Consider the following 21042-nt stretch of genomic DNA (forward strand, 5'->3'; position numbering starts at 1 on the left):
GACCAAGCATATGTTAACTTTACCCGAAGTAACTGGCCTGGGAACCTGTCTAAGACGTACCCCTACCTTGGGGAGACCCCTCTGCGCCCGCACAGAGAACATAACAACCACAAATGGGTCCCTCTTCCTTGTCCCGGCCCTCGGCCTATATTGGGCATGCAGTACAGGACTCACCCCATGTGTCTCAGTTGCCAGTTTTAACCAGTCTAGAGACTTCTGTGTCCTTGTCCGAATCTACACGAGGCTAGTCTATTACCCAGCTGAAGAGTTCGAGGAGCATTTTGCGGGCAGGACTAGGTTCCCCAGAGAACCTGTCAGTGCCACCCTAGCCGTGTTGCTAGGAGCAGGAGTGCTAGCCGGGGTAGGAACCGGAGCAGCAGCATTAATTGAAGGCCCTAGGCAGTTGGGGATCCTAGAAGCGGCAGTCCAACAAGACCTGAGAGCAATCGAGACCTCCGTTACTGCCCTAGAAAAGTCTTTAACTTCGCTATCGGAAGTGGTCCTGCAAAATAGACGAGGACTGGACTTACTGTTCTTAAAGGAAGGTGGTCTGTGCGCTGCCCTGAAGGAAAACTGTTGCTTCTACACGGATCATACAGGTGTAGTAAGGGAATCAATGACAAAACTCAGGGAGAGACTGGATGCAAGGGAAAAATCCCTACGAGGCTCCCAAAGCTGGTTAGAGGGGTGGTATGAAAAGTCACCCTGGATGACCACCCTGCTTTCAGCCCTCACTAGGCCTCTAATTGTTCTGCTCCTAGTACTAATGATTGGACCATATGTCCTAAATCGGATTTCAGGCTTTGTCCATTCCCCAGTAGACGGGGTTAAAATGATGGTCCTAGGACAAAGATATCAGCCTATACCAGCGAATGACCTTTAGGATTAAAGGTCAGCACACACACACAAAAAAGAGGGGAATGAAAGGCCATTGTAAGGGAAACAAGGCCCCCCCCCACTAGCTCTGCTAATTGTAGATTCAGTGGAAAACACTGCACTCTGCCCCCACGCCCCATACCAGAAAGTTAGCCCATCATGCTGTGCTAACAGGATGCTTGCAGGATAACCGCCTGTGGTTGTGCTTGCAAGACAAATTGCTTGAGAAGAATGCTTGCAAAATAACCCCTTGCTAGATAAGCTTGGAATTCATTTACCCACCCAGACTCTGAGAAAGACTGCGGAGACATCTGGCCTCCAGATGTCTGCACTCTGGATGACCCCACTCCCCCGCCCTGGTAGAACCGCCTCATAAAAGGCCTGCGAGCCTTAGACTCGGGGTCACCAGTTACTTCTCATGCTGGTGGCCCATGAGCTCGTGCTAAATAAAGCTTCTTTTGTGACCCGATATCGGAGTGAAGCTCTCTGTTTTGGACGCTGACCCTAACAATACTATTAATACTTGAACTTAAAAATGATTAGAAATGACAAATCTTGTGCTACACTTTTTTAGGACTTCTCACTATATAGATCACAATGGCCTTGAAGTCACCTCCTGCCTCATCCTCTAGAATGCTAGGATTAGCTACCATGCTCACCAGTTTTTCACTTTTTATCACAATGAAAAGAATGTTTTTTAAAAATTAGATAAAAGAGTCGCTAGGGAGATGGCTCAGTGGTTAAGTTGAACCCCCCAGCCCCCCAAAAAAAGTGATGCTGGGGATTGTGCAAGAATATATTATAGAGATTCAGCTGTATATTAAAGCTATACCTAGAAATTTCAAGGCAATTTTCTAAAGGAAGCCATTTATCAAGGAATATTTGGTGTTACTCATTTTTTTAATATTTCAGCTGTCTTCTGCCATGAAATTCTTGTGCGCCCATATACTACTAGGCCATTTGGCAAACAGTTCAGCTTCTCAGACCTCCTGATCCACTAGGTAACACTCCTCTGCAGTAGATGCATAGCTTTGCCTCTTGTGTAAATGAAGTTCAGACCTCCCTTCCCCGGACAGGAAAATGGCATTACAAAGCAAAAGACTCAGGACAATAGGGCCTTTTGCATAACCAGGTGCAGTAAGGGCTGGAGGGAAATTCCAGAGTGGCCAGGAAAGAAAGAACAAGAAGACTTTCTGTAGATGCTAAGGCAGACTGGTTGGGGAGTGAGGAGCAAGGAAGAGTTTCTTATAGATTGTAGATGAATCAGATCAGGAGAGGAGAAGAGGAAGGAAAGATGGAGGATGAAGGAACAGGGATGAAGATGAGATAAAAAACATAAGGGCTTAGTTATTATTACTAAGGCTATCAGGGATAGAAAAAGTAGATACAGAGAGGAACTGAGACTCAGGGCGGAACTGAAGCTGTATAGATAGAATTTTGCCACAGAGGAATAAAGTAAACAGACAAAGAGCATGGCATATGTAGATTCCTTTCCCTCAGATAACCCGCATCAGACGTAGCATCTTCCCCGAGACTCTGGGAGGAATTTTCTCAGGGTTGGGACTTGGGAAAATTCCATTAGGGAATATGGTCCAGTCAGGAGATGATTGCCTAGCCTGCATGAAGCCCTAGGTTTGATCCCCAGCACTGAGTGAGTTGGCCTGGTGGTTTTTGCCTGTAGTCCTATCACTTTAGGAGGTAGAGGCAGGAAGATCACAGTTTAAGGCCATTTTTTGCTATATAGTGGGTTTGTGGGTAAGTAGCCTGGTATACTGGCTGGTTTTCTGTGTCACAAGCTGGACTCATCAGAGAAGAAGGAGCCTTAGTTGAGGAACTCCTCCATGAGATCTAGCTGTAAGACATTTTTTTTTTTCAATTAGTAATCAACGAGGGAGGGCCTAGCCCATGGTGGGTGATGTGGGTGATACCATCCCTGGGCTAGTGGTCCTGGGTTCTATAAGAAGGCTGAACAAGCCATGTGAACCAAGCTAGTAAGCAGCAACCCTCCATGGCTTCTGCATCAGCTCCTTCCTCCAGCTTCCATCCCTGCTTGAGTTCCTGTCCTGACTTCCTCCAGTGATGGACTATGATTTGGAAGTGTACGCCAAATAAACCCTTTCCTCCTGAACTTGCTTCTTAAAGGTCATGGTGTTGCATCATATCAATAGAAACTCTAAGACATACAGGTTACAAACAAACATACAAATAATAAATAAATAATAATCTAATTTGAGAAACAGAATTGAAATCAAAGAAAAGGCTGATACATATGGTGTATACTGAGCTCTTTAAGAGATGGTTCACAAAGAATGTAAGGGATATAGAGTGTCTTTAGAAAGAAAGTCACACAGGACTGAATGCCATAAAGAAAACGGTGACTGTGCATATCTGGTTCAGATAAACAAGCATTTCAAATGGAAACAAAGTTATGGGATCCATGAACTTTCAGGGGCCAGAAAAACTGAGTAGGAGCTATCAGAATCTCAGCTATAAAGTCGAAGCTATTACACAAAGAGAGTGCATGAAGTCAACATAGGAAGAAAGTATGTTGCATTAATTACACCTGTACAGCAACCCATCCACTGTGAAGTATGCTGGTAATCAAAGCTATTTTTCTTTTTTGGGTTTTCAAGACAGAGTTTCTCTGTGTAGTTTTGCGCCTTTCCTGGAACTTCTGTAGCTCAGGCTGGCTGGCCGGCCTCGAACTCACAAAGATCCGCCTGCCTCTGCCTCTTGAGTGCTAGGATTAAAGGCGTGCGCCACCATCACCCGGCTCAAAGCTATTTTCATATAAAATCTGTGAAATTTCAGTAAGTTTGGTGTGCTATTGAACAATAAAAAATACCATTTTGTTGTGTTCTTTTTAAAAAGAATAAAGCCTGTGGTGGTGCACACCTTTAACCCCAGCACTCAAGATGCAGAGGCAGGCGGGTCCCTGAGTTTGAGGCCAGCCTGGTCTACAAAACAAGTTCCAGGACAGCCGTGGCTATATAGGGAAACCCTGGCTCAAAAACCCAAAAAGTAAAATAAATAAATACACAAATGAAGTACAAAGAATAAGGGAAACAACATGGTCTGTATGTTGTAAACAGCATGTTAAGGACTGTACTATTCTGTAAGAGTGACCAGATCCTGGGGCAAGATATTCAACCTCACATCAGTCCTATTACCTCTTCGGGTCCAGTTGTTCCAGAAAGGAAGCTGACTTCGAACAGTGTGTGCATAGAACACCCTCACATCTTGAGGTGCAAGCAGGTCAGCAAAGTGCAAGGACTTGAAGAAATCTTTCTCAGAATTCAGGATCGAAGCAGCCTGTTCAGAAACGTGCATGAACCTTCCAGACAGAAAAGAAAACACTGCCACAAAGGTACCCTGTGGAATTAAAACAAGAACTGAGGAACTTACAAACAACACTCTCTGGAAGTCAGTTTCTTCTGGATTTCCACCACAATCCAAGGAGTAAAATACACGCACACACATACACGCATGTACCCCTTGTAAAGAAAAAAAGCTTCCTAAATCGTTTTCTCCAGAATGCTTAACAGCTATCATAAAAGTTACACCGTGCTTCCTGAAAGTGTCATCTCCATGCCAAAAAGCCCACACCAGCTTCTATGCAGACTAAATATATATATGGCACATACATTTCTCTCTTCTGCAAACTGTGCTCTCCACCAGGAGGGACTGTCTTCTTGTCAGGAATGCAGATTCTGTGCTTAAAGACGGAGCTCAAGATCTGCCTCCTTCACAAGCTGTCCTTGACAGACCTCATTACATAAGAATTGCACCTCAGATCTGTTTTATTAGTCACTAATATCGTTTATATTCCAGTCATTATGCTTGTTAGCATGGACTTGTTTCCCTGTCTAGACTCACTGTAAAGATTTTAGAGGGTGAATGTTTTTTTAAAACTTTTTTTTTTTTGAGTTGAGGATTGAACCCAGAGCCTAGCAAGCGCTCTACCACTGAGCTAAATCCCCAAACCCAAAACTTGTTTTTTTAAGCATCCATTACAATACTATGCACATTAGTAGAATAAGCTCTATTACGTAATGCTACACAACTTCTGTTGTAATACTATAAAAACATTAAGTTAAAGTGATGCAGAAGTGTAAACATCAAATTAAGAAGTCTCTGCCATCAATAAAATAGGTTTAATTACTCTGTCAACAAGAAGAGATTAAATACATATACATACATACTAAAGGTCTCTTCTAAAAGTTCATCATAAAAATGACATCTCAACTCACTTATTCTATAAAATCCAGCTGTTACAACGTGAGGAAGTAGGTATTGGAACTAAGAATGATATACATAGAAAGTAACAATTTGGAAATTAGAATAAGATGCAGGAAATCACTCTGCCACCTTCTGTCTGCTGCATTTTTCTTTTATCTGAGAGAACACGGATGCTGAGGGGAAGCTACAGCTACAGCACACAGGCTATGCTAGAGCACAAGGTGAGGCCTCCACCTTCAGACACTTTCTCTGCTATGGGCCGGAGAAACCACACAGTGCCTTTTTTAGCGGTTTTGCCTTTGCTTACCTCAGCAAGGGAAGCATTCAGTGACTGTTCTAACACCTAGAGAAGGTCCTTAGGAAAAGTCACCACAGTGGAGATGGCAAAACTCATGAAATCTTACTGTGTTCTTGGAAGCATGTTCAGAAGCAAGAGAGGCCAGCTCCTCAAGACTGTACGCAGTCACATCTTCCTGAGATGCTCCATGTGGACTGAGACTCGGGAAAAATTCACGGTTTGCTAAGAAACACAGGGAAATAAACAGGTAATCCAGTGACAACAGCGTCTTCAGGAAGTCTTGTCTTAGCACTATCAGGGTGGCTAATTTTCTTAGATGAGGATACCTTGTATTTTCCTCAAAATCAGGCAACTTTTTTTGCTTGCATAAAAATATGGTTAGTTTATGCAAACTGAAGACTATGAATTTTATGAGACCTACACGCTCTAGGTTACAAGAAGCAATATTCATTTAAAGTTCTAAAGCTAGTTAATGAAATTAAATTACACACACACACATTTTTATGGAGGAAATATTAGCATTCACAAACTACCTATTTACACAGAAGAAGCAAAGAGGTTTGTGCTAAAGACACAACTTTATGGAATAATTGAGGACAAGTCCGAAGGAAAGGAGAAACATTTGTCCTTTACTTCATTTCTTATATAGTGTAACTGTATGTCCAAAGTATGTGCATGACAGGAAAGTGCACATGCATTTTCCCTTGTAATCTCCATGGAAGGCAATGTTCCTTGAAAAAAAGTTTTCGAGTTTTACTTAAACTGCTAAACTTTATTCTTGCAACAGATCTGCAAAATACTGCAGTTACTAAACTGTCAGACAAATCCCATTCTCCTGGCTTTGGAAAGCCCAGAGCACCACTTCAAATCGGTTAGACTTGCTTATCCTGGCCACAAAGAAGCTCAAGCCTCTTGGGAATCCCCCTGCACATGAGTACTGGGCCCAGTGCACCCTACTCTCTGCAACTCATTACCTTGCACGCTATGTACACAGCGTAGGGCATAGTTAAGGGCATCTAGGGTGCTGGGTTTAGTGTGTCTCTCGGCTGGAAAATACTTTTTCATTTCCTGGACAACCATTATAAGTTCTTCAGAAGGTCTGCTTCTGTCTTCATGTTCACTGAATAGAAAAAACAAAACAAAACAAAAAACCAAGAAATGGTAATAATGGTGGACACTCAGGAAGCTTTGTTAGGGGTGTTTGGGCACATCCACTCACTCAGATCCTTTCTCTTCCTGGCAGGGTACATTTGACACTTTCGATCTCCCTTCAGCCCTACTCCTCCAAATTCTTCAACCGCTTTCCTCCACCTTTCCATACTCTGGTAATTTACTCCAGTATCACCCTCCTGCCGTCAATTCTCACTAAACTGTCTAAAAGTTCCCTTTCACGTCGCCTCCCCCCACTCACCCCGCCCCCGGGGTCAACACAGGATAAAGTCCTGCTTTCCCAGCTCCGGGCAGGGCAATCGAGGGAGGTGGGAGCAAGCTTCCTGGCGTCACCTGTGGCTGCTGTCCACGCAAGTGCCCTGCAGCGGACCCTCCCGATCAGACGCGCCCTGGAGCCCCTGTCCCCCGCTGTGGGGACAGTCGCCGCTGGGCGCTGCCGGGTCTCCATAGGGGTCCATCCCGACTAGCAGCCCTCAGCCAGCTTTTCTCAGTTTGCTGCTAGCAACCAAACGCGGCTTGTTTTGGTCCCTGCCATCGCCTTCGGGAGACTGGTGGCCGACCACGCTCATCTGAGGGGCACTTTTCTCCTCAGCATGGTCACAGAATCTGCTCGGGTGACGAGCAACCCCGACAGCTCGACGCCGGAAACGGGCTGGCCGGACCCCACAGAGACTCTCGGCGAGCTTGTTCAGCCCGAACCAACTTTTCCACCGTCCATGCTGAGAAGTCGGCGAGCATCAAGGAACGCCTCAGAGCGCAAGGTTCGGGGGTGACACGGCGGAAGGCAGGGGCAGCGGCGCCGGGTCGTGCAGGCTCGCAGGCCTCCAGCCAGCCGAGCACTCGCCGCCGCCCGCGGCCCCGCGGAGCCCTCGCCCACCCGCGGGCCGCCCAGTCTCGAGGCCAGCCGCGTGCCGAGCGGCCGCCGGCCCCGCCCCGCTACGCGCCACGGCTCCGGCCACGCCCCTCCGCCGCTCGATTGGTCACTGCGGCCGGCTACGCGAGCTCCCATTGGCCGGAGCGGATTCCGGCTCGGCACCGCGGGGGTTATGTAACCGTGGGCGAGTGGGCGGGTGCAAAGACCCGGAGTACCTTACATAACGCGCGGGTCGGGCGAGGTCGGCTCTTGGCCAATCCCTGCCGCCAGGAGCCCGGGTCGGGGGCGGGGTGGCCAGGAGGACGCTAGGGCCTAGCTGTGCGAGTCTGCTGCTGGGGTTCCGGAGGCGGGGCCTTGCAGCTGTCAGTCAGGAGAGGGCGGGCCAGGGGGCGTGGCCTGCGCGGCCGACAGGTGAGTGGAACCCGGTTTCCCTGTGGCACTTGTGGGTCCTCTGGCTACTGAGGCTCCCCGGGCGAACTGCGGTAGTGCCCAGGGGCGCAGTGCTTTGGAGTGAAAGATCTCCTTGGTTTCCCATTGTTAATCTTTCCTGAACTTGCTGTCTCCTCCCGCCCGCCAGCTATAGGCGAATGAACCCCGGTAGAATCCAACCGAATTTTCAGAAATAGAAGTTTAATAGTACAAGGTAACTTCCCGGGCTGCCCTGAAGTTACAGATCCATTTGGCAGCAGGAGGAAGATAAACATATGTAAAAGATGCTCCCTTTTCGAGGAAACAGCCGGGACGCTCATTTTATATAACTATTTATATCTTCCGAAAGGAAATGAACAGGGCAGAGCCCTCTGCTGCCCGGGTACACCAAGAAGACACGGGGATGGGGTGGAGGGGAGGCGATGGCTCAGCAGAGCGCCTACTGCTCTTCCCTTGGATGGTTCCCAGGCACCCTCTATCAGGTGCCTCACAAGTGCCTCTAATCTCAAGCTCCAGGGGATTGATCCTATGCCCTCAACGATAAAAGCACATGCACGTATCCACACATACAACACATAAATAATTAAGTCTAAAGAAGTACACTCAGTATTTTTTTGGGGGGGGGATGAATGAAAGATGTTCTAGGTCAAAGAAAGGGAAAGTGCCAGAGGGCAGTTATCCACATTATTAAACAAATCACTCATTTTTCCATGTTTCTCTCCACACCGGACCACTCTCTACTGTCAAGCTCTTCATCAAGAAGCATTCATTACACAGCTATTGAGTGCACACAGAGATTACTGTACTCCCTGCAGACAGGACAAAAACCCCTCACACTTAACATACAACATGAATGCCTCCTGAAAGTCAAGAAAGTCTAAGATGATAAAACAAAACAAAACAAAACAAAAACCATAGTGGAATGGGAAGGATAGAGAGGTTAAGGGAGGAGGCAAGAGGCCTGGGAAATGGCCTGGAGGATAAGGATAAGTTTTCATTGAGAAGGAGAGACTGAACTTGAGTGATGCCTTGGGGTGAGGGAAGTGGGTGAACACTTCCAACTGAACTGAACAGTATTGTACCTGCCAGGCCATCTTGGTGCAGAGCAGGTTAGTTGTTGAGAACTTGAAATGATATGAGAGTGGGTGAGAAAGGAAGGGCCAGACTGTGGTAGGGCTTGTAGATAAGGGAAAGTAAACTTTCGTGTTGTAAACATAAGCAAACCCCACTTGGTCCGTATTACATCGTTTCCAGGTGTGGAGGAATGAGGGTGGGAGCATTCAAAGGCAGGCAGATATAGATGCTTGCTGGTGTGTGTGTGGGAGCCACACATTTGGACCATCCCTCAGCTATCCCAATTTATCTGGCTGGTGGTGGTGTGGTATACCAGGGCCACCTTTCCAGATAACCTCTAGAAGACCACATTTAAGAAACCCATAGGCCATATTCTAACTGCAAGCCAGCTCCTATCTCATCTCCACACTGAAAAGCACTTTTCATTTGGGGTATGATGGTCAATTTCAGTCATTGACTTCATTGGATTTGGAATCAACTGAAAGGCAACCTGCTGGCCATTCCTGATGGACTTTCTTGCTTTCTTTTTTAGGCAGCAAAACTTTTGGTGGCAGCCCAGATAATGATGATGGAAGAAGGATCCTCTGCTTTTTGCCTGTGATCCTCACTCACTGGCAAGTCCTACCCTGGTGTTGCTGCACTTTGCTATTATCAGAACTCAGCTTTTTGGATTTCAACATGAGGTTTTCCAGGAATCCTCCAGGCCTGTAGTGCAAGATTGGAACTGCTGAAGCACTCAGCCTCGTGAACTGAACAGCTACCAGGTTCTCTGTAAGAGAATGGCAGGTCTGGATTGGGATCGGCTCAGCACACCCAAAGGCCAAGCTCTCAGTACAAAGCAGATTTATGTGCCCCAGAGGAACAAGGGGCAGGGAGTAAGGTAGAGGGGACAGGGGTGTTTTCCTGGAGGGACTGCTGTGGATAGAGAGGAGACAGATGTAACCATAGGCAAGTGAGTTTATAAAGGTAAAAAGGGAAAGCCCGTGTTAGGATGAGGTGGTTTATTTTGATTGGATATATTAATTAGGGTAGTCACAAGGGGGCTTTTGATTGCTGGACTTCAATACTTTGATAGCTGGACCTTGGTAGCCAGCCTCAGGGGGAGAATGTGGCCAAATAAAGGAATAGATCTTAGGGGCTAGCTTTAGGAATGCGATCTAATATTTTTAGCAAAGCAGAGGGAATAGGAGAGAAGGACAAGGGCTACCAGAGCCATGTTTGCTGTGATCAAGCTGGCTAGAGTCTCTTCATTTTCAGCCTCTCCAGTGTGAGGCAGACCATATCACACAAGCCAATCCAGTAAGTCTTCTTTGAATATATATTCAACTCATCAGTTCTGTTCCTCTAGAGAACCCTAACATGGGATGGGATCTACTCCTAGTGGGGGTGGGTAAGAAAGAAAAAGTAGTTTGTGAGGGAAAGGCAGGGACAGCAAGGGGAAGACGTTTTAGGAAATGGTCAGGTGTATCCACCCCACTCCAAGGAACACAGGACAGGATCATGTTAATATACAACTTTATTCAGGACTTCATAGCGGGAAAGTTCCCAGCTAAATGCACAGACAAGCGAGGTATTACTGTGTTAACGCAGGAGCCAGTGACTTACATGGGTCTGAATATGGAGGAGACAGCACCAAGGTTGTGGGGTCAGACCAAGACAGAAGCCCCAGGCTGATGCTGCTTTCCCATATTGGGACATGCTTTCTGTATTTGTACTGTTTCAGTAATGTCAGGGAACAAATAAAAAACTGGAACCAGATTCTATTACATCTTGACTGATGCACACACTTTGCACACAAACACAAATTCCAGGACATTCTAGTGGCACTGCCACAGGCAAAGAAAGCCTCTGCTTCTTCCTCCCTGCTTTCTTCTTTACATTCATGCTTGAATGCCCATCTTTGAACCACACTTTGATGAAAGTCTCATATACACAACGGAAGTGTCTCAGATGGCAACAGCTATGTCTTAGGAGCAACAGGCATCTCTGGTTAGCTATCCACTTGGAAGTGAGCAACGCCTCACCTCAAGCACAATCCAGAGGACTGAGTTAGGAAGTAGAGTGTGAGTAAATAGCACTCAAGAGCTCTGGTCTTTGCTGATGACTTGGTGAGGCTGCGGAGCTGCTGCTGCTGCTCACATTGCTCTAGAGGCTACAGCTTCTTGTTCAGTCCGCAAACAGCTTGCTTTAGCTCACCTCTATAGCTCTATGAAAGAAACCAAATTTGAAGGAGTGGCATCATCTACAGCATTTCACAGGAAGGACTGTGAAAATGTTGAAGGCTGACACAGTATAAACACTTTCTTGAAGGACAACCTGAGTTACATTTGGCACTCATTTAAATTTATCTATTAGGGACAGACTTAACGGACATTGTATTTCAGTTTTGGCAAAAAGAAACTTTGGTCATAGTCCTACAAAAACTTTTTCAAGGGTTATTTCTGATTAAATACTCTTTTAGACACGATAAACAACAAGAACAAGAAAGTAAACATCTTTGCACCTAACATGAGAACATCTTAATACAGCGGGAGTCAGTAGTGCTTACAAAAAGGAGGGTCCTCTTAACGAAAATGAGCCAAGTATCAAAATAAGGCACACCCTGTTATTGTCACCAATTTGTATTAGGCAGTAGTGTTCTTCTCAGAAGACGCAACTTGGTAATCTAATCATCCAAAGGTCTAAAATGTGGTTTTGAAGATGATGTCAGATGTGGGCCAGCTGACTTGAACAGGATCCCTTCCTGGAACCCACAGCAAGTTGTCAGTGACAACTTCCATCTAGACTCCAGCACTTAGAAGCACCAGAAGTCCTCTCTCCTAGGAGGTGCAAAAATCTGTGAAGGCACTGTGCAAAATGTGGGCAGGATAGGGCACACCCCCCAGTTTGGAGTGTATATTAAAACAAAGGCACATTTTCTAGGCACTGAACTGTATGTAAACTAACAAAAATAATCATTTGGAAAAACAAGCTCAATAACACAGCAGGTTCTAAGTAGAAAGTCTTGAAGACGCTCCTGAACAGTGAGCTTCGGTTCCACCAGGTTCTTCATTAAGAGACAGACCACACTAAGAAGCAAGGAAGATTTAGAAACAATGAAAAGGGCAGTAGTCTTTCTGCGTAGCTATTCAATAGGAATTTCTATTGTCTATATAGGGACAGGAAGAAATTGATTTGGCCAGTTGGGATGGATCAAGGTGGTCTCAGCTAATCACTATACTCCACAAAAGGAAACATAAAACTGCATAGGAGAGAAAAATTGACCAGTCAGTAGGAACGAGATTCCCTATTCTCAAAGGATTAATGTATACATCTATGTATGTATTATCTATTACCCTCCATATCCATCCATCTATCTACCTATACAAAACACCAGACTTTAATCACACAAACTCAAATATCTAGGATCAGTATGGTGGCACATGCCTATAATCTTAGCACTTGAGAGGTTGAGGCAAGCCTGGGTTGAACAGTGAGACCTTGCCTCAAACTTCCCTCAACACCATCATTCCCAAACACCCTCAAGTATTCAAAATATTTGGTAAAGAGAAATATTTAGACCTTGGAATGAACTAACCTTCACCCTTTGCTCCTGCACATGCAAACATCAGTGAACATGGGGTAACTTACCAACAATGATGATGACAACAATCACCAGGACACTGATCCCTATCGCCCACATCTGCAACAAGACAGGTCCATTTAACATTGCAAAAACAGACAGTGTTGGCTTCAACAGCTACAGTGTGAAACAATTTATCATTTCTAAAACCTAAATTTAATATTTTCAGTTAGGGTCTGAAATTTAGTTATGGAATGTGTTCCAATCCTCTGTGGCCTCTAGAAATTTCCACACAGGCTACTGAGCTTGTCTCATGTATCCTTTCTAAACAAAGCATGACAGAAGTATTTGAGATCTGATCAAAGACATTCTCATTTGCTAACTATATAAACCTGCTTTGAGCAATAATTATATGTGGCTGTCTCCTCTTTTGTTGAGTAAGATGGAAATTCTTAGCATCTGACGTTTGAAATTGGGAGCCATTCCCAGAATGGCCTGCAGACTAAGCCCCGAAGCTAGAACTTCCCTATCGGTGTGTTCTCAGGTACCTGGGTGGGGTCTAATGCCCAGGACTGGTTTGGGACCGTCCTATTCTGCACATCTTTTAACTTTAGCCACAAGTCATGGGACTGGATTCCTAGTTCTGGGCAAGGAAAAGGGATGTAGACTCAACAGTTGGCCCAGATTCCACCTGCTTCCCAGAGTCACAGAACGCAACACTCTGCAATGGAGGTCTGTCAAGACAGCATTACCTTGCAGTTCTTCCACCAATACTTTCTCTTCAACTTGGCAGCACTTGTTTCAAACTGAGAAGCACCTGCCTGCAGTGCATCTGCACGGTCATCTAACTCCGAGAGCTTCTGGTCTCTCTCTAACACTTTGTCCACGTTGACTCTCATGATGTCAACCACCTAAACAGACATGGTTACAGTTGCACAGAAAGGAGAGGAAGAACAAAATACACACCAACTCTAAGAGCACTCCCCCCCCCCCAGGTCAGCAGCACTTTATTACTTTAAGCTAAACTCTTAGTTAAAAAGGGGGGCCAGGCCTTCGTGATAAATCCACTTAGCAAAACAGGGATAGAAGGGAACTTTAATAACGGGTACTTATTGGGAAACCCACACTAGTATTACATACCACAGTGAGAGACTCAACTTCCTCTAAGGTCTGAAACAGAACAGTGTGCTCACTTTCATGGCTGTTCAACACTGCACTGGCAGTCCTGGCCAAGGCAATCAGTTAAGGAAAGAAAGACAGCCTAGTTGGAAAGGAAGAGGACATCTATTGCTACATGTAAGAAATTCTACAGAAAACCCTTAAGACTCTTTCAAAGGAGGCTGGTGAGATGACTCGGCAGGTAAAAGTACTTGTGGTCAGTCTGATGACCTGAGTTCAATCCCTAGGACCCACACAGTGGAAAGAGAAAACTGACCCCTGAAGTTGTCCTCTGACTTCTGCATGTCTTCCACCACCTCAACTGCTTTTAGAGCCAGGTCTGTGCCTATCAGTCATTCCTGCTCTCTTAAGGTAGGATGAGAAGTAGGGACAGGAGAGTCACCTGGAGTGCCCACGTGCCATTTTGTCTGGATTTCATAGCATAGCCATGGCAAAACAAGAGACTTTGCCTTAGCAAGGTGGGGTGAGAGAACCTGCTCCAAGAAAAGCTGTCCCTGACCCCAACACATATGCCATGGCACATCTGCGCCCGCTCAAGGACATCTACCCCTTATATTACTGTGCGCGCGCACGCACACACGCACACACGCACACGCACACACACACACACACACACACACACAGACTGTTGTAAGAATTAAAGTCTTGTAAGTGGGAAGACACCCTTGTTTGCACGTGAGAAGACAATGCTGTGGAGACGGCCGTATTCTCCAAGTGACTGACAAAGTCAATACAATCCCAACAGCTCTTTTCCCCTCAGAAAAACTGTCATGTAGTTGGGCGGTGGTGGCGCACGCCTGTAATCCCAGCACTCGGGAGGCAGAGCCAGGCGGATCTCTGAGTTTGAGGCTAGCCTGGTCTACAGAGCTAGTCCAGGACAGGCTCCAAAGCTACAGAGACACCCTGTCTCCAAAAACCAAAAAACCAAAACAACAACAACAACAAAAACCCAGAAAAACTGTCATGTAATAACAATTCCAGTGGCTTTTTTCATATATAATTTCAAAGAAGAACTGAGAAGCAGCAAGTCAATATTAAAAAAAAAAAAGTTACTATGGTCATACTCCCCAACTTCAAAACTCACCACAAAGCTAGAGCAGTGGAAACTGTGATACTGGCAAAGGGCAGAAGACAAGGAGTAGGAAAGAACTGGGGATCTGGAAATCTGCCTACACATTTACAGCCAATTAAACCAGTTTATTGCTTGATTGATCGAGTCTGGAGCTGGGGATGGAATCTAAGGCCTTGTGTTGGTTAGGCAGCTGTTCTACCTCTGAGCTACACTCTCAGTCTGCCAACTAATTTTCAAAAGGATGCTAAGACCATCAAATGGAGAAGGATATTCTTTTCGACAAACAGTGCTGGTACAACTAAATAGTCATAAAGAAAGAAGTTGGATTCCTGTTTAATTTCCTATAGAAAAAGAACTCAATAGACCAGTGAGTTAAATTTAAGAGCTAGGAGTATAAAAACTCTTAGAAGAAAAAAAAGTAAAGCTTTATAGCTTGTTTTAGGTTTCTATTACTGTGCTAAAACACCATAAACAAAAGCAACTTGGGGCAGAAAGGGTTTAATTCATCTTGCAGCTAATAGTCCAACATACAGGGCAGTCAAGGCAGGAACTGATGATGCAGAGGTCATGGAGGAATGCTGTTTACTGGCTGGCTCCCTGTGGCTTGCTCAGCCTGCTTCTTACACCATCCAGGACCACTTTCCCAGAGGTGGCATCACCCAACAGTAAGTTGGGTCATCCCACATCAATCATTAGTCAAGAGAATGCTTGCCCACAGGCAAATCTGGCTGGGGTATTTTCTCAATTGAGCTTCCCTCTTCTAAAGTCAAGCTGACATAAAACTAGCCAGCACACAGCTTCAGGTTTGGCTCTAGGCTCTGAGATTTGATATCAAAAGCAAGAGCAACAAAAGAAAAACAATTCAAGTAACTAAAGAGATACATTGGAGCTCAGTGGTGGTGGAACACATCTTTAATCCCAGCACTTGGAAGGCAGAGGCAGGTGGATCTTGGTGAGTTCGGGGCCAGCCTGATCTACAAAACGAGTACCAGGACAGCTAGGATTGTTATACAGAGAAACCTTGTCTTGAAAAACAAAAAGGGAGATCAACTGGGCTTTATAAAAAGTAAAACCTTTTAGCATCAAGGTATACTATGAAAAATGTGAAACTCAACCACCCCAGAGGATGGAAATACTTATGAACTACAGATCTGATAAATGTTAAATGTGAAGAATACATAAAAGAGCCTTATAAGTTAACAACAGAAAGACAACACAATAAAATCATTTGCAAAGGAAGCATGTATGAGACACATAACTAATACTCTAGCCCTTGAGAGGCTGAGACAAGAGAGTCTGAAGTTAAACAGTAGCCAAGGCTACACAGTAAGTGCCAGGTTAGCCTGTGCTAATAGCAGTAACACAAAAGGGGTAAAAGACTCAAACAATCACTTCCTCAGAGACACACAAATGGCCAACATGCACTAGAAAGGTGTTCATTATCATTAACCATTGATCAAATCATTAATTAATTCAAAACTACAAAGGGATACCACCTCCTGCTTGCTAGGATGGCTATAGCTCCAAACTCAGCACCAGCAACACCAGACACTGCTGTCTGGAAAATAAGCTAGTGTAGGGTAAGTAGCCACAGCATTATTGTATGAATTATTATATATGCTACTCTTAGATCCACACTCACATGAAACACATTTAAAAATCTGGCCCCGGCATATTTACAGCTGCATTGGAGAGGTAAGAATAGCTCAGCCACCCACTAACTATGAAGGGATAACAAACTACCACTCTGTGAAAAGGGGACAGCGTGCTAGCAAAGCTACAGCCTGGATGAGCATGGAAACACACGAAGGTTGAATATGTCATACCTAGGTTAGGCAAGCCCAAAGACACAAAGCAGGAAGAGGGAAGTGAGCGGTTATGAAATGAGTGCAGTGTGCATCTCAGCAGTGACAAGAGTTCTGGACTCAGGAAGATGCGCCTGTTGTCCAACCCAGTGACTACACTAAACAGGCTATACATGAATGAGAGACTTTAAAAGGCTTAATTGTGCTATGGGGATTTTACCTCAAACAACAAAAACTCAATCTCTTTAAAATTCCTTTACTTTCTAAAAAGGTACAATTTGAGTTTGCAAGTGACAGAATTAGTGTAAAGGTCTAAAATGCTTAGAATTAAGTTCATAAAGAAATCATCATATCAAAATCTTATTGTTGTAGAACATTATTTTAATGTTACTTTTGTTGATGTTGCATTTGTTTAACTCTGTGAAGCTGTGTTACTGTGCCTGTCTAAAATACCTGATGTCTAATAAAGAGCTGAACAGCCAATAGCAAGGCAGGAAAAAGAATACCTGGGGCTGGCAGGCAGAGAGGATATATAGAAGGAGAAATCTGGGAGAAGGGAGAGAAGGAGCCAGAGAAGGAGGAGGACATCAGGGGCCAGCCCCCCAGCTACACAGCAAGCCATGGAGTAAGATTTACAGAAGTAAGAGAAGGGAAAAGCTCAGAGGCAAAAGGTAGTGGGATAATTTAAGTTAAGGAAAGCTGGCAAGAAACAAGCCAAGCTAAGGCCAAACATTCATAATTAAGACTAAGCCTCCATGTGTGATGTATTTGGGAGCTGGGTGGCAGGCCCCCAAAAAGAGCAAAAACAGTATCTAAGATAACTAGTTTTAAGACAATTAAAAGCAGAAAGATCGTGCTGGGGGTGGTGGTGCGCTGGGCGGTGGTGGTGCATGCCTTTAGTCCCAGCACTTGAGAGGCAGAGGCAGGTGATCTCTGATTTCAGGATAGTTTGGTGTACAGAGTGAGTTTGAGAACAGCCAGGGCTACACAGAGAAATCCTGTAAGAATACAGAAGTAGGGAACTGGGAGATGGTTCAGCAGTTAAGAGCACTGGCTGCTTACTGAGAACCTGGGTTTGGGGCCCAGAACAGACACAGCAGCTGACAACCTTCTGCAACTCCAGTTCCAAAGGTTTTAATGCCCTCTTCTGGCCTCTGCAGGCACTGCACGTACACATAGTACACATACATGGAGGCAAAACATACACATTAAAAACAAAACAAAAAACAAAAAACAAAACAAAAAAAACCTTAGTGTTTCAGCTCTTTTAGAATTTGTCTACCAGGTTTTCCAGCTTCTGTTGGGAAACCCCTAAGGAAAAAACTTAAAAAAAAAAAAGAAAAAAAAAAGGAATATGGAAATACTGAATTTCTCACAGAATCTTCATTGTGGCCCTCTAAATACACATTTAGAAAGAAGACTTCGGATAAAGTAAAAATTTATACTCATTGATGATGATTTTTCTTTTTTCTAACATTAAATTTTTAAAAATTGTGTGTGTGAGTGTCTGGGCAAATGCATGCAGGTGCCCTTGGAGGCCAGAGTTAAAGACAGTTAAGTGGCCCAAATATGTGTACTTGTAATCCAACGTGCGTGGATCCTCTGCTAGAATAGCAAGTGTTCTTAACCACTGAGCCATCTCTCCAGCTCCAATGACTTTTTCTGATAGAATTCTACAGAATTCCCATGTTTGTTTAACATTCACATTCTAGAATTTTAGAGCAGTACCTCATCTACTTGGTTTTGTGTCTGCTGGAGTCTTCGACTACTGCCAGTGGCAGCACTTGAACTTCCTGAAGGCGCACCTGTGGACCTGAAAGGTATGAGGCACAACCATGAGTATGATTCCCAATGTACTTAACGTAAACTAGATTTGGGAAGGCAAATAAGTAATCCCAACGCTCCTACGGTGAGATGGGAGGTGGAGACATCAGAGTTTTGGGCACTTGAGGGCCAGCGAGCCTGACACATATGCAGCACTGAACGTGAGATACTGTCTCAAATAAAGTGGTAGGTAGGCAAAGACTGACATCTGAAGCTGTCCTCTGCTTGCACACATATACCATGGTGTGTGCGTGTGTGTGTGTGTGTGTGTGTGTGTGTGTGTGTGTGTGTAAACTGTTATGCTGGGGCTTAATCTTATTAATTCTTATACTGAAATTAAAAAAAAAGCAGTCCTGCAGTAAGAAAGGCACTAATGCATTTTTAATAACTCCCAAGACTGTACCTGTTGATGGTGACCAAAGTCTGAAACATTCGTTGCACCAATGAAGTGCATGATCTCAAGACTGGATACCTCTACTTTCTGTTTTTGGTTTTGTTTTGTTTTTTAATTGCTTTAAGGGCTGGAGAGATAGCTCGGATGTTAAGAGCACCGGCTGCTCTTTTCAGAGGACCCGAGTTCAATTCTCCACTCACACGGTGGCTCACAACCATCCATAATGAGTTCTGGTGCCCTCTTTTGGCCTGCAGGCACACATGGAGGCAGAACACTGTATACATAGTAATAAATAAATAAATATAAAGAAAAATGCTTTAAGACACACATGTTTAAAGGCATTCAGTATTCTGCTCTTTCTGTTGTGGCAAGTACTGTCTTATAGTAAGAAGCAATCACAAAACAGCCCAAATGGAGTGGATTCAAAGCGCATGGAGGGTTCGTGTGAATGGAAAGGTGGGCTGAAGCAGTTCTCTCTGCTGGAGAGTCATCTTCCACAGGTTTGTCCAATGCTTTTTCACTCATGCCCGCTTTTCATAACTATTCTTGCTTTGAAGTCCCAAATGCCTCCATTAAACTCTTCTCTGTACCTGAGATGTGCCTTGCTACACAACAGTCGTCCCATCGTTGATACGACAGTTCTTTTAAGTCTGCACCGTGTGTAACACCAGGATGGCTGTCTCACAGAACTCAGGGTCTGAGAGCTAAACATGGGAACCGTGCTCTGGGGTGAACAGTACCCGTGTACTCCTCTCTTTGAAGAGAACAGTATTATCACCCTCATCTTATAAAAATGTAGAATGAACATGCAGGGCTGAAGTGAAGCCAGGTCCAGTTTAATTCTCTGAATGCAGACCTCGGGCTCTGCAGTTTGCACACGCAGTCCTACCAGGGACCTCTACAGTGGCGTCAACTTAGGGCAGAGGGACCTTACCGAGTCCTGCTGAACGTTACCGCTAGAAACCAATTTCAAAACAAAAGTGTTTATTGCTTAAAACGGAAGCGAAACCCATGTTCAAGTGATGCTGGGGGCGCAGCAGCTCCTCGGAGGGCCCCACCTGGGCCTCTGCACCACCGCAGAGCGAGCGCTCCCGGCCGCCCCCGCCCCTCTCGAGGACTTCGGGGAAGGAACCACGGGGTGTGGCGGCGGCTTCCTCTGGAAGCCGGTGCCCCACCCTCGCCCTTCGGCGTCTGCCCGCCAGCCGCGGGGCACTCCGGGACGTCGCGGCACCACGACTCGGCCCGCAGCGTCTGAGGGCAGAGCGCACCGCGGGGCCACCGCCCACCTCAGGCCCAGGGCGCTGCGCGCAGGCCCGCGAGGCCTCCACCCGAGTCCGGGTCCCGAGCGGCGGCCACCACGCTTGACGTGGGTCCCCGGAGGGGGCCGCCGCCCCCCGGAGCCCGCCTCGCCTCGCAGCGCGGCGCGTCACTCACATTTTGGCGGCGGCGGCGGCGGCGGCGGCGACTAGCCGAGGGTCGGCGGAGTGGTGCAGCGAGCAGCCGAGGCTGTGGAATGGGCGGGGCCGCGGTGACGTCACGAGCAGGGGCCGGACAGGAACCGACGAGGCGTTCCCAGCCGCGGAGGGCGCGCCGGAAGTGGGCGGGGCAGGAGTCGGGCCCAGGCGCAGCACTGCGGCTGGAACCTCCGGGCAGACCCGAGTGGGAGGGGTCAGAGCTCGGCGGGGAAGCAGCGCCCGCGCTGGAGTGGGCGGGGCTAGGGCGCGGCGCCTGCGCCTTTGGACTGGCTCCTCCACGCCCATGAATCACAACAGCTTCCTGAAGCGTCGCCGCTGCCCTGTCTCTAGCCCTGGAAAGGCAGTTTAGAGTAAGAAAGGATGCGTTTTACATTCCTTTGAGCCTGCATACGTTGTCCCTGGGTCGTGACAACATTAGAAACAAGCGTACGTGCCTAATGTTCCAGAATAATCGAGTGGTCCTGGGGAGACAACCAAAGTTCCTTTCAGAGAAAGTTAAGAGGGAATAGGAAGTCCATTTGGAGTCTTGACCTCAGGGTTTGGGGTAAGTCTCCTCTCATTTTCTCACTAGAGATGACAAATATTTGCCACAGCATGGTTATTACAATCCCTGAAGGGAGCCTTGACAGTGGGAAATCCAGTTTCTTCTTTTCTGTAATTCTCTGGCCCTAGCAGAGTAGGTACTCAACTTTTGGTCAAATGAGGTAATACACGTTGCAATGTATTCCAACATGCTTAAACAGGTCAGTTGGTGGATTTCTAAGTGAGAAC

At 45.9% G+C, this 21042-nt stretch overlaps 2 protein-coding genes and 1 non-coding gene across 7 annotated transcripts in view; 1 reads left to right on the forward strand and 2 right to left on the reverse strand.

The window, feature by feature from the left end:
* Window positions 1-7516, reverse strand: part of Per3 (period circadian regulator 3) — a 60940-nt gene extending 53424 nt beyond the window's left edge. For 3 of the 5 annotated variants that reach the window (XM_036177885.1, XM_036177884.1, XM_036177883.1), the window contains exons 1-4: window positions 6917-7515; window positions 6388-6533; window positions 5520-5635; window positions 4047-4248 (exon numbers count right to left, since the gene is read on the reverse strand). In XM_036177885.1, coding sequence (XP_036033778.1) covers window positions 4047-4248; window positions 5520-5635; window positions 6388-6533; window positions 6917-7041 — 589 coding nt within the window. In that variant the 5' untranslated portion in view covers window positions 7042-7515. Of the gene's footprint in view, window positions 1-4046; window positions 4249-5519; window positions 5636-6387; window positions 6534-6916 lie in introns of all 5 variants that reach the window. The other 2 variants (XM_036177887.1, XM_036177886.1) reach the window with 1 other exon arrangement.
* Window positions 7517-10458: 2942 nt separating this feature from the next.
* On the reverse strand, window positions 10459-20617 carry Vamp3 (vesicle associated membrane protein 3). The gene is made up of 5 exons (XM_036177888.1): window positions 20231-20617; window positions 18307-18391; window positions 13275-13433; window positions 12591-12642; window positions 10459-12028 (listed from the first exon to the last, which is right to left on the reverse strand). The coding sequence occupies exons 1-5, from the start codon at window positions 20554-20556 to the stop codon at window positions 12012-12014; spliced, it is 639 nt and encodes a 212-aa protein (XP_036033781.1). The 5' UTR covers window positions 20557-20617; the 3' UTR covers window positions 10459-12011.
* LOC118578993 lies at window positions 17830-17891 on the forward strand. The gene has a single exon (XR_004944368.1). It is a non-coding gene; the product is annotated as a U7 small nuclear RNA (small nuclear RNA).
* Window positions 20618-21042: the final 425 nt, after the last annotated feature.

The sequence above is a fragment of the Onychomys torridus genome, chromosome 2 (genome assembly GCF_903995425.1).
Source record: "Onychomys torridus chromosome 2, mOncTor1.1, whole genome shotgun sequence".
In the NCBI taxonomy this organism is placed as follows: Eukaryota; Metazoa; Chordata; class Mammalia; order Rodentia; family Cricetidae; genus Onychomys; species Onychomys torridus.

Coding starts and splice junctions, on each gene's coding strand:
- Vamp3 (XM_036177888.1), bottom strand. CDS start 20,556: ATGGGCGTGGAGGAGCCAGTCCAAAGGCGCAGGCGCCGCGCCCTAGCC. Junction 13,434..18,306: donor CACAAAACCAAGTAGATGAG/GTACTGCTCTAA, acceptor ATGTCTGTTTAG/GTGGTTGACATCATGAGAGT. Junction 12,643..13,274: donor ATTGGTGGAAGAACTGCAAG/GTAATGCTGTCT, acceptor GTCTTGTTGCAG/ATGTGGGCGATAGGGATCAG.